Genomic DNA, 14,854 nt, shown 5'->3' on the forward strand with positions numbered 1-14,854 from the left:
GGAGGCAATCCTCCTCTTCTCCAAATTGCATTGTATTATCTAGCATAGGATCTTTATTTTCCTTTCCATGTAAATTCAGTGTGCTCCTTTTTAAACATTAATTTGGTACCTTTTTCTCTGGTGCCACTTCCCAGCTCTGGTCTGTACACATATCTCAAGCAGTTTCTGTCCACTCTCTGGTTGATGGGCCCTTGTATTTAGTTAGATCTTAGAAAGAACGATCTAGTGTATGTCTTGACCCAAAGTAAGTTTTTTTGTTGTTTACTGTTAGCTAAACTTCTAAGGCGATTTTCTAAGGAAATTGGATGAATTTTGAAACTTATTTTAAATTTTATTTAATTCAGAGAAATAATTTATTTGCAAGTTTTGAAAAGCAAGAATCTTTAAAAAAAGAAATATACTTTGCCAATAGGGATAAAACATTTAGCAATCATTTTAAATTCAGAATCCTTTCAGATCTGCTTTTGCTTAGTACTTTTATTCTTAAGCTGTCATTTTGAATGAAGGAAAATAGACATGGGATATGTTCCACTGATCTTCCATTTCACAACTAGATGTCAGTGTTAACATACCTGATTAGGTATCTCAGGTATGGTCATAATGAGCTCATTCAAGTAATTACTCACCTATCTGAGATACAAATCAGAAAATAAATGATAAAGAAGAAAAAGAAGGAAAAAAATAAGCTACTTTCCTTATTTCAAAATGGGTTGGTTAATTTTATATTTACATTTTTAAAAATTGAATTTTTCCCCACCTTAATAACTATGCACAATTAAACTTTCTGATTTATTTGGTTAGGAAAGGCAGATAAGAGTGTAAACTTGTACCCTTTCACTACTACCAACCAGTTTTTCCCTACAACTTTTCCAGAAAGAGTGATCAGAAAAAGAAGGAAAATTATTGCTATTCAAATATGGTATGTGTGTGTGTGTTTGATTCTTGCCTACTTCAATAAGAGCCATACGTGAGAGCAGGAATTACGCATGTATTGTTGGTGACATTTCTTGCATCTCCCTAGAAGGTCTCTCTTGGTATAACTAACTCTGCCTTTTTAAATTCAGTCCTCATGTAAACAGGAATATGGGGCGCCTGGGTAGCTCAGTTGGTTAAACAGGAGCATGATACCCCTTGTCTTTTCCTTGTAGATCCAATCTGACAATCTTTTAACATCATTTATATGCATTTCTCTAACTAGAGTGTCGTACCTTTTATACCCATGCTTCCTGTTGATAAATATGCAATCAGAGTAATAACTGAAATATCATGAATAACATCCAGGTAGAGCAGTAGATCACAGTGCTGAAAACACATCCCTACCCTCCATGCTACTAAAAGATCCTGATGGGTTCCCTCTCCCCTGCAAGAATTACCTCTCCTACATGATTTAAGTAGTAGAGCTCATTTATGCAAAATTCTATTGAGTTATATTCACTTTGGTATTTTTAGTTAAACATTTTCAAAATATGTGTACATGGCTTGACAAAGATTTTTGGAGGCTATAGATTTGAAGTATACAGTAGAAAATATCAAGACAACTTGTCTTTGGATCTCAATTTCAGATTTCGACAGAATTGACAGTTTTGCTTATTTACTTATTTATTCATTTTATTTAAATTTTCGTCAGTTAACATACAGTACAATATTGGTTTCTGAAGTAGAATTCAGTGACTCATCACTTACATACAACCAGATTTGCTTTTTTAAAATGGTCATTTATAAATCTAACTTTTTCCTTAGAAACACATCCGTACACCAGAACAATTCTGTTTTGAAAAGGCAAGTTGAATTATTGTCAGTAATATCTTAGTACATTCATTTCTCATCACAGAAATAACTTTTTAGGCCATGCACTGGATCCTAATTTTATAACACTCTAAAATAATGCAATAAACAACAGTGCTTTTGCTTACTGACTTTTAAAATCTGTTATTTTCCGAGAAAGAATTTTTGGTTCATTGGTTCTTGGATAGCCACATAAAACATTAACTTGGCAGTTGATTTATGTAAGTTTTTATGTCTTTCAGGCACATAATACAAGAACATAAAATTAATTATTGATTGTGGTACAGATTCGGCACATCACTGTGTATTGTCAGTCAGCCTGAAAAAAGAGAAAAGTCATATTAACCAACTCCAGGCAGTCCCAGATTGCTGCATATAAAATGCAAGCAGGCTTCATCATGCTAATGACAAGATACCTTATTTAACAAAACAGTGAAATAATTCAATGAAATTTATGTAATTCTGAGCTCTCATACAATGCTTAGTAGTAACTTAGTTCTTGATCTGAATTATAACAGGTTTGTGATTTTGCAAAATAATCCTTATATACTAATTTTTTTATTTGTTTAAAAGCCTTCTTGATTTATGTTTCAAGATTTCTCTGATACCTTTGACAAAGGTATTATTTATAACTTTATACTAAGGCAAATAACTAGTTACTGATTCTAAACTCAGTTGGAGGCAGCTACCTATGATATTACTAACTGGACCTCAGAGTTTCCAGTGACCTACATACAAGGCAGCAGGGTACCTAGGAGATAATTGGTTCTAGCTGAGTGTCTTGAGCCTGGTAGACATTCAGCAAATATTTACTTAGAGATATTTATGCCCTTGTTTTGTCTTGGACATCATCTCTTTTAGGCCTCAGTGTATGGTTGTGATTATTTTCTGAGTGTGTGTGTGAGCCTTCCTCTTTACCCCATCTTCTGAGATCTGAGTTTTAGTTCTGGTGCCTGCTACATGAGCCCTAGCTCCTTACATCTAAATTCTTTTTCTTTTTTTAAGCTTTTATTTATTTATTTGATAGTGAGAGAGAGAGAGAGAGAGCACAGGCAGAAGGAGAAGCAGGTTACCCGCTGAACAGAGAGCCCAATGTGGGAACTCGATCCCAGGACTCTGGGATCATGACCTGACCTGAAGGCAGATGCTTAATGACTGAGCCACCCAGGTGCCCCCAGAATTATTTTTTTTTTTTTAGCAGCAAGAGAGAAGGGCAATGAAGGCATGCTCTTGAAATTATTTCCCTTACTCCTTTCTGTCCTGGTCTGTTAAGATTTTTAATTTTTAGTCTATGTAGTTTTTATATTTGGACACCAATTAATTGTTCATTTCAGTTAAAAACTTACCTAAACCTTAAACAAGTGAATTTTGTGGTATGTGAATTATATCTCCATAAAACTGTTGTTAAAAACCTTCCAAAATTTATGTAAAAGCATTTTTAGTGATATTGGGAAGCAGCTTTGTATTAATGTTAGAAGGTGAGGAGCAAATGGTAGTTAATTTATTTATATAGAGTTCCAAGTGATAGGTTTTTAAAAATATACTTCCCTTTTCTATTTTTGGTTTGTTTTAACTTAGGAAAACTTTCTATTTAACTCATAAGTGTACATCTTAATGGAGTGAGGAAGGCAAATGTAACAGATAGTGACTAAAACATTTAAATCTTATTTTTAGCATCAGAATGCTATTTAGAGAGATGAACCAGAAGTATGCAAATATTCCATTTCATGCCTAACTCCCTGGCCTGGTTGTCCATTAGAAATCTGAGATCTAGCTACATAATTGAGGATGTGAGGAAGTGTACTACAAAATTCTGGATTTTGACTTTTCTGTAAAGTGATCAAGTTGATATTAAGGACTTCACATTTTAAGGTATTCCACTTATCATTACAGAAAGCTGTATACCTGCACAAGTGGTGGCTGCCATTGATGTAAACACTGTTGCTAATGAAGTATACAAGTATAATTTTCCTCACACGCAGTTACTGGCCAAGACAATCGAAGTGAGTAATGTTGCTTATTGTTTTAATAAGTATATGGCAAGGAAAGTGTGATTGAAAAACACTGTAAAATACTGATTTCTGGTGTCTTCATTGGAGGATAAATCATATATAACTGAAAAAGTTTAGAAGGGAATCAACATTTTATAATCTATAAGAAGATGGCATGCTCTTTTTGGCCCTTATTTAGTTTTAATTTTCAGTTTGAGAGAATGAGAATGAGAGAGGTCAGTATTTTGGTCTCCGAGACAAAAGATTGAAATGTAAGAATATGCTTGACTTCTAAATGCATGGTTCTGTAATGATATTAAACTTTGTTTAATTCTTTACTTTCAAGCAATAGTAATGCACAATATATATATAACAGGAGTAAAAACAAGAGAGGCAGTCACTGGCTATTACTTATTGAATGCTTCTTATTTTAGCAAGCCTGTCAAAATTACAGGTTAAAAGTACATTGATGAACTCTGCAGAAGTATTTAACACTGATGTACATTGTTATTTTTTAAATAATATGAGATTGTGTTTTTCTCCATTTTCTTGTGAAACATTTTACAACAAATTTCTCATGAAGCTATAATTTATTTATAATAAACTGCACTCATTTGTGTGTAGTTTGAGTTTTGACTACAAGTGTGTAACCACCACAGTCGAGACTTAGAACATCTATCCCCTCTAGTGTTCCTTAGTGTCCCATGCCCAGGCAACGACTGATCTGCTTTCTGTCATTACAGATTAAATTTTCCATTTCCAGTATATCACAAATAAAATCATGAATGTAACTTGCTCATTTAGCACGATATTTTTTGAATTCACCCATGTCGTTGTGCGTATCAGTAGTCTGTTCTTTGTTATTATTGCTGGGTAATATTCTATACGGTGAAATATTATGTACTATAATGTATATATCCAGTCACATGATGTTAGACATTTAGGTTATTTCCAGTTTTTGACTATACAAAACTGTTGCTGTGAACATTCATGTAAGGGTTTTTGTGTGGACCTTTGTTTTCATTTCTTGTAGATGAATACCTAGAATTGGAATTGCTGGGTCATATAGTAGGTTTCTTTAATTTTATGAGAAAATCCTGTTTTCCAGAGTGTTTATACCATTTCACACTCCCATAATCAATGTTTGAGTGTTTCAGTTGTTTCACATCCTTACCAGCACTTGATATTGTTAATTTTTTAAATTTTAGCCATTCTAGTGAGCCTGTTGTGCTGTTCTGATTCTTTTGTGTGTGATGATTCTAATTTGCATTTCTCTGATGGCTAAAAATGTTGTGCATTTCTGTGTCTTCTTCTGTAATGAAATTTTTTGCCAATTTTTATTATTTGGTGTGTTTTTGTAATATCATCCTTTCATTGTAAGAGTTGTTTAAGTTTTCTGGATTCAAGTTGTCTGTCAGAAATGTATATAACAAATATTTTCTCCAGTTCAGTAATTTGTCTTTTCATTTCCTTAACTGTGTTCATCAAAATGCAGAAGTTATTTATCTTTCTTTGTTTTTTGATCACATTTCTGTGTGTTCTAAAAAATTTTTGTTTACCCCATTTTCCCCTCTTCTGGAAATTTTATAGTTTTGGCTTTTCCATTTAGGTTGATGACCCATTTAAAGTTACTTTTTGGTGTAGTTTGAAGTAGCAGTCATTTATTTTTTTTTTCAAGTGCATATAGCATTGTCCTGGCACCATTTTCTTTCTTTCTTTCTTTTACCATTTTCTGAAATGACTATCCTTTCCTCAATTTCCTTGACACTTTCATAAAAAAAAATAGGTCATAAATGTGTGTCTATTTCTGGACTCTCTCTTCAGTAGTATCTGTATGTTTTTCCTTACACCAGTAGCACACTCTTTTGATTATTATAGCTTTATAATATGTATTGAATTTGGGTAGCATAAGTTCTCAAATTGCTGTTGTTTTTTCTTTCAAGATTATTTTGGCTACACTGTACTTTACATTTCTGTGTAAATTTCCAAATAACCTTGCCAATTTCTACAAAAAGATATTTTGATTGGAATTCTGATTGGTTTTAAAAGAATTGGTATCTTAATAAAATTGAGTCTTCCAGGCCATGAACATGGTATCTCTCTTCATCTATTTAGGTAGTCTTTAATTTATATCAGTAATATTTTGTAATATTTGTTGTACAAATCTTGCACATATGTTAATTAATTTATCCCTAAATATTTGTGGGTTTTGATGCTATTGTAAGTGGTATTTTAAAAAACCACTATTTTACCACTATTTCCTATTGCTAGCATATAGGAATACACATATTTTTGTTTGACCTTCTATCTTGTGACTTTGTCATATTGACTTATTCTGATAGCTTTGATTTTTTTAGGATTTTTTCTACATACACAATCATATTGTCTGAGAATAAAGAGTTTTACTTTTCCCTTCCAATCAGTGTGACTTATTTTTTTGTCTTATTGCATTGTCTAGGACCTTCTATACAGTGTCGATTAAATAGGATTACATTGGATATCCTTGCCTTCTTCCAGTTCTTAGAGGCAAAACATTCGGTCATTTACCGTTTGGGATGATATTAGTTGTAGATTTTTTATAGATGTATTTTATCAAGTTGAGGAAATTTCCTTTTATTACATTTTTTGAGAATTTTTATAATGAATGGGTTTTGAATTTTATCAAATGCTATCTTTCTTGCATCTTTTGACATGATTATATCATTCCCCTTTTATTCTTTTAATATGGTGATTATATCAATTTCTGTTTTTGAATGTTAGGTCAATATTGCATTCCTAGGATAAATCCTACTTGGTCATGATCTATTACCTTTTTTATGTAATGCTGGTTTCAATTTGCTAATATTTTGTTAAGTATTTTACATTTAGCTTCATAGGTGATTTGTTATTTCTCCTCAGTGTTTTAGTATGGTTTCAGTATTAGGGTTATATTAACCTTATATTTTTTGGAAGAGTTTGAAAACCAAGTATTAGTTCCTCTATAAATGTTTGATAGAATTTAGTTAATGAGGCCATCTGGGCCTGAAGTTTTCTTTGTGGGAAGGTTTTAAACTATGAATTTAATTTATTTAATTGCTAAAAGACTAGTGAAGCTTCCTATTTATTTTTTATTTAGTTTTAGAAATTTGTGATCTTGAAGGAATTATCCATTTTATCTAATTTGTCAAATGTATTCGCTTGATTTTTTCATATTTCCTTATATCCTTTTTCTATATGTGAACTCTATAGTGATGTACTGTAGGTCATTCCTGATGTCAGTAATTTGTAAAATGCTAGTGAAGCTGGAAGCTTACCAATTTTATTGGTCTTTTCAAGTAAATAGCTTTGGATGCAATTGATATTATCTATTGTCCATTTGTTTACTACTTCACTAATTTCTGCTCATCTTTATTATTTCTTTCTACTTTGCATTTAATTTATGTTTTTTAATAGTTTTTGCAGTGGGACTTTAGATGAGTTACTTGAGATTGTTTTCCTTTTTTTCATATAAACATTTAATGCTGTAGATTTTCCTAAGTTTTGGCTACATTCCACAAATTTTCATATGTTGTGTTGATTTCATATAGTTAGAAATATTTTCCAATTTCCCTTCTGATTTCTTCTTTGGCCCATGTGTTATTTATAAGTATGGGTTTAAATTTCCAAATATTCATAATATTTTCCAGATAGCTTTCTGTTACTGATTTCTCATTTCTGTTTTATTTGGTCATACTGTGTATAATTTCAGTTATTTTAAATTGCTGAGACTTGTGTTATGGCCCATAATTCAGTTTGGTCTAGTGAATGTTCTATATGGTATTGAAAAGAATATATTCTTTTTTTATGGGGTGGAATGCTCTGTAAATGTCAGTCAGGTCAAGTTGGTTGATAATGTTGTTCAATTTTTCTGTATCCTTACTGATTTTTTCTATCAGTTGCTGAGAGAAGGGTGCTGTAATTTCCAACCACAGTCATGAATGTGTCTTCCTTTAGTGTTGTCAGTTTTTGCTCCATTTTATCTTAAAGCTCTGTTATTAAGTATTTACACTTTATAATTTTTTTGATGGAATGACCCCTCTATCATTATAATGTCCTTTTTTCCCAGATTTTATTTAAATTCTAGTTAGTTAACATACAGTGTAATACTGGTTTCAGGAGTAGAATTCAGTGGTTCATCACAACACCCAGTGCTCATCATAAGTGCCCACCTTAATACACATCACCTATCTAGCCCATTTCCTGCCCACCTCCCTCCATCAACCCTTGGTTTGTTCTCTATTGTTAAGAGTCTCTTATGGTTTGTTGTCCTCTCTCTCTTTTCCCACCTCCCATATGTTCTTCTGTTTTGTTTCTTAAATTCCACATATGAGTGAAATCATGTTATTTAATGCTGTAAATTAAATTGTCTTTCTCTGACTGACTTATTTTGCTTAGTATAATACACTCGTTCTTCTGTTTTGTTTTGTTTTGTTTTTTTTTAAAGATTTTATTTATTTATTTGACAGAGAGAGACATAGCGAGAGCAGGAACACAAGCAGGGGGAATGGGAGAGGGAGAAGCAGGCTTCCCGCCGAGCAGGGAGCCCGATGTGGGACTCGATCCCAGGACCCTGGGATCATGACCTGAGCCGAAGGCAGCCGCTTAACGACTGAGCCACCCAGGCACCCTCTTTTTTTCTTTTTTTTTTTTAAGATTTTTATTTTATTTATTTGACAGAGAGAGACACAGCGAGAGAGGGAACACAAGCAGGGGGAGTGGGAGAGGGAGAAGCAGGCCTCCCGCCGAGCAGGGAGCCTGATGTGGGGCTTGATCCCAGGACTCTGGGATCATGACCTGAGCCGAAGGCAGACGCCCAACGACTGAGCCACCCAGGGGCCCGTCTTCTGTTTTGTTTCTTAAATTCCACATCTGAGTGAAATCATGTTGTCTTTCTCTGACTTATTTCGCTTAGTATAATACACTCTGGTTCTAGCCACATCGTTACAAATGGCAACATTTCATTCTTCTCAATGGCTGAGTGATATACCATTGTGTGTGTGGTTGTGTGTGTGTGTGTGTGTGTGTGTGTGATCGTCTTTATCCATTCATCAGTTGATGGGCACTTGGGCTTTTTCCATAGTTTGGCTATTGTTGATAATGCTCCTTGAAATTTCCCTTTTTAACCCCAGGAAGTATTTTTTGTTCTGAACTCTACTTTTCCTGATATTAATATGGCTAGTCTGCTTTCTTATGATTAATGTTTACATGTTTATGTTTTTCCATCCTTTAAATTTTATCCTATTTTTATCTTTGTATTTAAATTAGATTTGTAGTAGACAGTGTATAGTTAGTTGGGTGTTGCTTTTTTATTCAGGCTGACAGTGTCTACCTTTTAACTGGAGTGTTTTACCATTTACATTTAATCTTGTTATTAATATTTTTGGATTTAATTCTACTCCCTTGTTACTTGTTTTCTATTTTTCCAATCTGTTTTTTGTTTGTCCCTCTTTTTCTGCCTTTTGATATATTAATATTTTATTATTCTCTACTAATGGCTTATTAGGCATACCTTATTTATATTTGTTTTATTTTCTTAGTGGCTACTCTAGGGTTTACAATATGCTTGTAAACACTTTTCTTTGGGATTTCTGATCCAATGTGGCATAAAAAAGATACTTCTATTCCAAAACTCTATCCCTTTTCCTATCCCTTTTCCTAATAGAAATAAGAAAAGAAGGGAAAAGGGGATGGAAAACCATCATTAATAAAAATAGGATTTAGAGATAAGCCAAAACAAGAAAGAAAATTATGAAGAATAGTGTCCAATGCAGTGGAAATGGGACAGAACTGAATGAGGATGGCAAAATCACGGGCAAACCTCTACATATTTTGTGCAGAATCAAGAAGGAGAAAATGGCAAGGGAGAAGACCAAATACACCTGGCGGTTGTTTGTTCTAAGTCAGGAGAAGAGAGATTTGAAAAATCCAGATCCCTGAGCTGAAAGTGCCATTGCAACTGCAACAGACTTCCTGCTCGCCCTGAATGCAAGATCATGGGTTAGGGACAGAGGCGTGCTCTTAGGTTAAAGCTAGTGCAGGTCCTTCCCAGAAACAGTGTGGCCACAAAGTACCTATTTCATCTCATCTTTCAGCAAACTCCTTGATTCAAGTGGCCTCCATTAAGAAATGAATGATTGAGAAAGGAACCAGTTTGAGGCTATACTAATATTGTACTTTAAAAATAAGGTACGAAATGTAAACAAAACACAGAATATCCAACAGAAAATTATGTTAAGAAGCCGAAGAAAATTTCAAACATACATGCCTCCATGAGCTTCAGGCATTAAATAAAACATGGTATCTTCAAAACAAGAACTCAAATAAATATATACACCAGCTCAAAAAGCAATGATAAGACAGTGATTGGACTGGAAAAATATCAGTGGTCAGGGAAAAAAGAAAGAGGAGAAAAATAAAGCCATTATAGAAATGAAAGGTCAGTGTAGCAAAAAGTAAAGTGGACAGTGCTGCAAACAATCATGAAGAACGGAGCTTGAGAAAAAGAAAGCAAAATAAAACGGAAAAGAAATACAGATCAAATGTTGCAGAATAAATGATAACTAATGAAGACAAAAATGATCTACAATAAAAATAATTAGTATCTCTGGGGAAGACAATAAAATAAATGGAACAAAAATATTAACAGAAATAGAGGGAAGAAATTCCTAAAATAAAACCTACAACAATTCATGAACTGTAGTACTCGTGGACCCTTATTGAAAAAATGACTCATTCACTTAATCTAACTAAGCAAGAGATGAATCCAAGAAGAGAGCCCAGGAATAAAGCTACCATGTCAGGAAAGAAATTATGGTTAGAAAACTGGGTAAAAATGTTGTGAATCTTTGCAGTGTAGAAATAATAACATGATTGACGTAGGAGAAGAAAGTGAGACTTAAAAAATATGTGTATTTGAAAGATAAATGAAGCTATGGATTTTTAGGACATTATTGAATGTTACTAGGAGCTTAGCTGAGCTGGGAAGGACAGAGTAGCTAACTAAAGCAGCAAGACAAAAATAAAAGAGTAAAGCCTTTATCACTGACTGTGGTGATATAAGCACATATGTAAAATAAGAGAAAACGCCAGGACCCCCTGCTCCATTTCCACATGCCGCAGCGGGTGTGTCAGCACAGATGTGGGGGAGTTCCGGTCTTAGGGGGAATTGTAAGGGAGGAGGGCTAGGAAGGGAAAGTGCTGAGTACCAGCCGGAGTAGGGAGAAGTGTCTTCCAGATTTCCACCACCTTCTCCCATAAGGAGGTCTTGGCAGAGCTGCGTGCAGTGGACCTCTCCCCAAGGCCACAGATAAAGAGAACTAGACATGCAAATATATGAAGAATGTGCTGGCCAGGGCGCCTGAATCCTTGACCCTAATGGCCTGCAGAGACTTGATGTGCTGACCATGTTCCAGTTCTGGAGTGGGAAGGGCAGCTTTCCCTCAAGGCCTGTGGGATGAAGCCTATGTAACTGCCCACAGTCAGACCTGAAAAATCACAGAGAGGGTTATAACCAGGAGCAGAACTCCTCAGGTATAAAATAGCTAGTAAAATAAAACTAAAGTCTGTAATTCATCTAGGTAGAAAATGAGGAATTACTAGTCACTACTATATAAACCACGTGAGCAGAAACCTTGTTTCTTGGTTCATTGTTGTCACAGACAACAATGTTGGTGGATCACTTTCTGAATGTTGAATGAACAACATATTGTAGCTAAAAAATGGACAGATACCAGGCAAATGGTCACAAATGATAACAGTTTCAGAATAGATATTAGTTAGAATGGATTTCAAGACAAGAACATTTAAGAATCATAGAAAGGTACTTTATAATGATGATTAATACAGTCCTCAATAAAGATCTGATTGTCATATTTATGTACAAGATAACATCAGAGTTCATAGAGCAGGAAATGGTAGGAAATATCCACTCAGTTTTTATTGGATACTTACTATAAGCCACAAAATAGGAAAATCATTATCTTATGAATATAAACTCAGTAATTCTAAGTAAAATATGACCAAATAATCAAAAGCACATCAAAAGAATAATGTAGCATAACTAAAATGGATTTTGTTTTGGAAAGTATAATAGTAATTTAGTACTTAGGAATTCTATTACTGTTATTCAACATGTTAATAATTGGAAAGAGCAAAACTATGCATTAGAAAATATTTGACAAATTGCAGGGTTTTCCAATAAGTTTAATCTCTCAGTAAAATTAGGACAAATGCATTCTACTAGAGATGTATATGTCATTTACTGGCTTTGTGTGTATGTGTGTTTATATTTCTGTTTAAACACAAACATGCACATATATCTCCCACTCCAATAGCATGCTACATGGTAAAACTTTAAAAGCATTCTCACTAAAATAATGAATAAAACAAGGATGTCTACCTTTGGCACTGTTATTTAATGTTGTTGTGGACTATTAGGTAATGTACTCATGCAGGAGAAAGAGCATATAAATATTAAGGAGGATTCTAAAGAATAATTGTGTAGGCCTGGAAAACAAACAACGTACTATCCTAAAAATAGTATGAGGAACAATTACTACATTTAAGGAGGCTGTTTACAAAAATATGATAACCGGTAGCTTACTATATATGCAAACAAAGACATGTTAGAAAATATAATAGAAGAAAGTTTCTATGTATAGTAGTAACAAGAAACTTACAAACACTGAGAAATAAGTAACAAGAAATCTGCATGACCTAAGTGGAATAAAAGATACTTGAAAATTGGAAGTATGACCGAATATTGTACAAATGTCAGTTCTCTTTAGATTAACTAATATTTACTAAAATTGTCAAAAGTTGTTTTCTAACCTACCAAGTTTTTCCTAAAGTTTAAATGACAATTAAGTATAAGCATAGCTAGGAAACTTTCTGCAAAAACAAGTAATAAAGCTAGTAAGAGGACCAATAAAACTGCTCATCAACGTGTGATAAACAGTGCTACCACACTGAGCTGACCTAATGTTCTCTGAAAGCAAAAGAATAGATTTCTGTTAGGTTGCAAATATCAACTTATTAAAGATAATTTGTGTATCTCTGTAACTACTTTCTTGAATTTCAACACATTTTAATGCCTTCCAATGCCAGGTTAAATAAAGTTGTGAATGATTTGACTAATTATTTCTTGCATAACTGCCCTATCATTTGATTTTTAAAAAAATCACTATTTTGAAGAATCCTTTAAAATTGTAATTTTTTATGCCAACCTGTACTGGAGGCAGTAACTCTGTTTACTTCCTCCAGATTCTAGACATAGGATGCTTCTGATGTAAAAGATCATTGTTTTATTTTTACTTTAGTTTTAGAAATGTAGCTGTAATCAATCCATATTCAGTTAGGACATAGGTAAGTTGCTTATCACAGTAGCCCTGTGCTGACAGGCTCTCTAACTTGGTATGAAGTGCTGTCTGATTGTACTGCTTTGCCCCATGTTTTCTGACAGACTGGTCAGTGCATGAATTTCACATTGTTTTCCTGAGAACCCAGGGATTCAGAGGTGCTGTAGGAACTTTTCAATATTTAATTTTGTGTTTATGTTACATATACACCTTAAACTACTTCAAAGCCTGTGATTTAAAAATGATAGACACATACATTCAAACTTTTAATACAACAGAGACAACTGATGTGTTCCCCAGGTTCATTCACTCTTTACAGAACTCAGAATAAAGCTTGTCCTGCCTTATTCATGTCATTGAACTTCTTAAAAATGTGTCATAATTAGGAAAGTTGTGATTCTAGTCTGGTTGCTTGTTTCTGGCTAAGCATTTATACTAAGAGTGCTTAAAGAGAATTGGAAAACCCATGACTTGTTTCTCTGTACAGCAGACCCCCTTATCACATGGGACTACATTCCAGGGCCCCCAGTGGATGCCTGAGCCCTCAGTACCGAATTCTGTATATATACCATGTTTATTCCTATGCGTACATACCTATGATAAAGGTAATTTATAAATTAGGCACAGTAAGAGATTAACAATCTCTTTTATACCTACCTAAGATACAATTATAACAATATACTTTAGTAAAAGTTTTGTGATTGCAGTCTCTCTCTCTCTCTCTCTCAAAATATATTGTACTCACCCTTCTTATTGTGGTAATGTAAGATGACAAGATGCCTACATGATGAGATGAGGTGAGGTGAATGACGTAAGCATTGTGACGTTAGGGTTAGACTACTAATGATCTGACCATAAGTCAGAAGGAGGATCTTTTGTTTCTGGACCCTGATTGACTGGGTTGACTGAAACCGGAAAGTGAAACCACAGATAAGGGAGGAACCACTGTACTGTATTTATCTTCTGATATATATATATATATATTTTTTTTTTAAGATTTTATTTATTTATTTGAGACAGAGAGAATGAGAGAGAGAGAGAGAGAGCACATGAGAGGGGGGAGGGTCAGGGAGAAGCAGGCTCCCTGCCAAGCAGGGAGCCCGATGCGGGACTCGATCCAGGGACTCCAGGGTCATGACCTGAGCCGAAAGCAGTCGCTTAACCAACTGAGCCACCCAGGCGCCCTATCTTCTGATATATAAAATAGAAGCAAAATAGCACATTTTTCAACTACTTAGCCCAATAGGAATTATATTGATTAATCTTATCTGTTACCTTTGGAAGTTTTTTGACTACACACAACTGTAAAACAGTATAATTATTGTGGCTATCTGAAAACAGGACCTTTTTTCATTTGGTGATATTTTTACAGAGACCTACATGGAAGGGATGGTGACTGGTCAGTATATCACATTTCCTAAATAAAAAATATTATTGATAGAGAGGTGTTAAAAAATTTTCTTAGGCCCTATGCTAAAAATTCATTAATTATAAAACGAAGTTCTCTATGTTTGACTCCAGAAAACATAGTGGTGTTAGACTTGAGGTGTCACAGAGGCGTGAAACACTTAGGATTCAGGAAATTAGCATTCCAGCTCTGCTTTGGCCAGCTCTGAGTCTTGGGGGAAGTCACTTAGTTTTTCATAGCTTTAATTTACTTATCCAACTTCCTTCGTAAGATTGCTTTGGCAGGTTAGTTTAACT

General features: G+C 34.1%; 1 protein-coding gene across 1 annotated transcript in view; it reads left to right on the forward strand.

Annotated features, from left to right (window-relative positions):
• Nucleotides 1–14,854, forward strand: part of TRDMT1 (tRNA aspartic acid methyltransferase 1) — a 55,307-nt gene that overhangs the window by 22,681 nt on the left and 17,772 nt on the right. Inside the window, exon 2 of the mRNA XM_035021545.1 lies at nt 3,679–3,788. Within this exon, the coding sequence (XP_034877436.1) occupies nt 3,679–3,788 (110 nt within the window). The remainder of the gene's footprint in view (nt 1–3,678; nt 3,789–14,854) is intronic.

This window comes from Mirounga leonina, unplaced genomic scaffold (genome assembly GCF_011800145.1).
Source record: "Mirounga leonina isolate KUSES-001 unplaced genomic scaffold, KU_Mleo_1.0 Mir_175, whole genome shotgun sequence".
Taxonomy (NCBI): Eukaryota; Metazoa; Chordata; class Mammalia; order Carnivora; family Phocidae; genus Mirounga; species Mirounga leonina.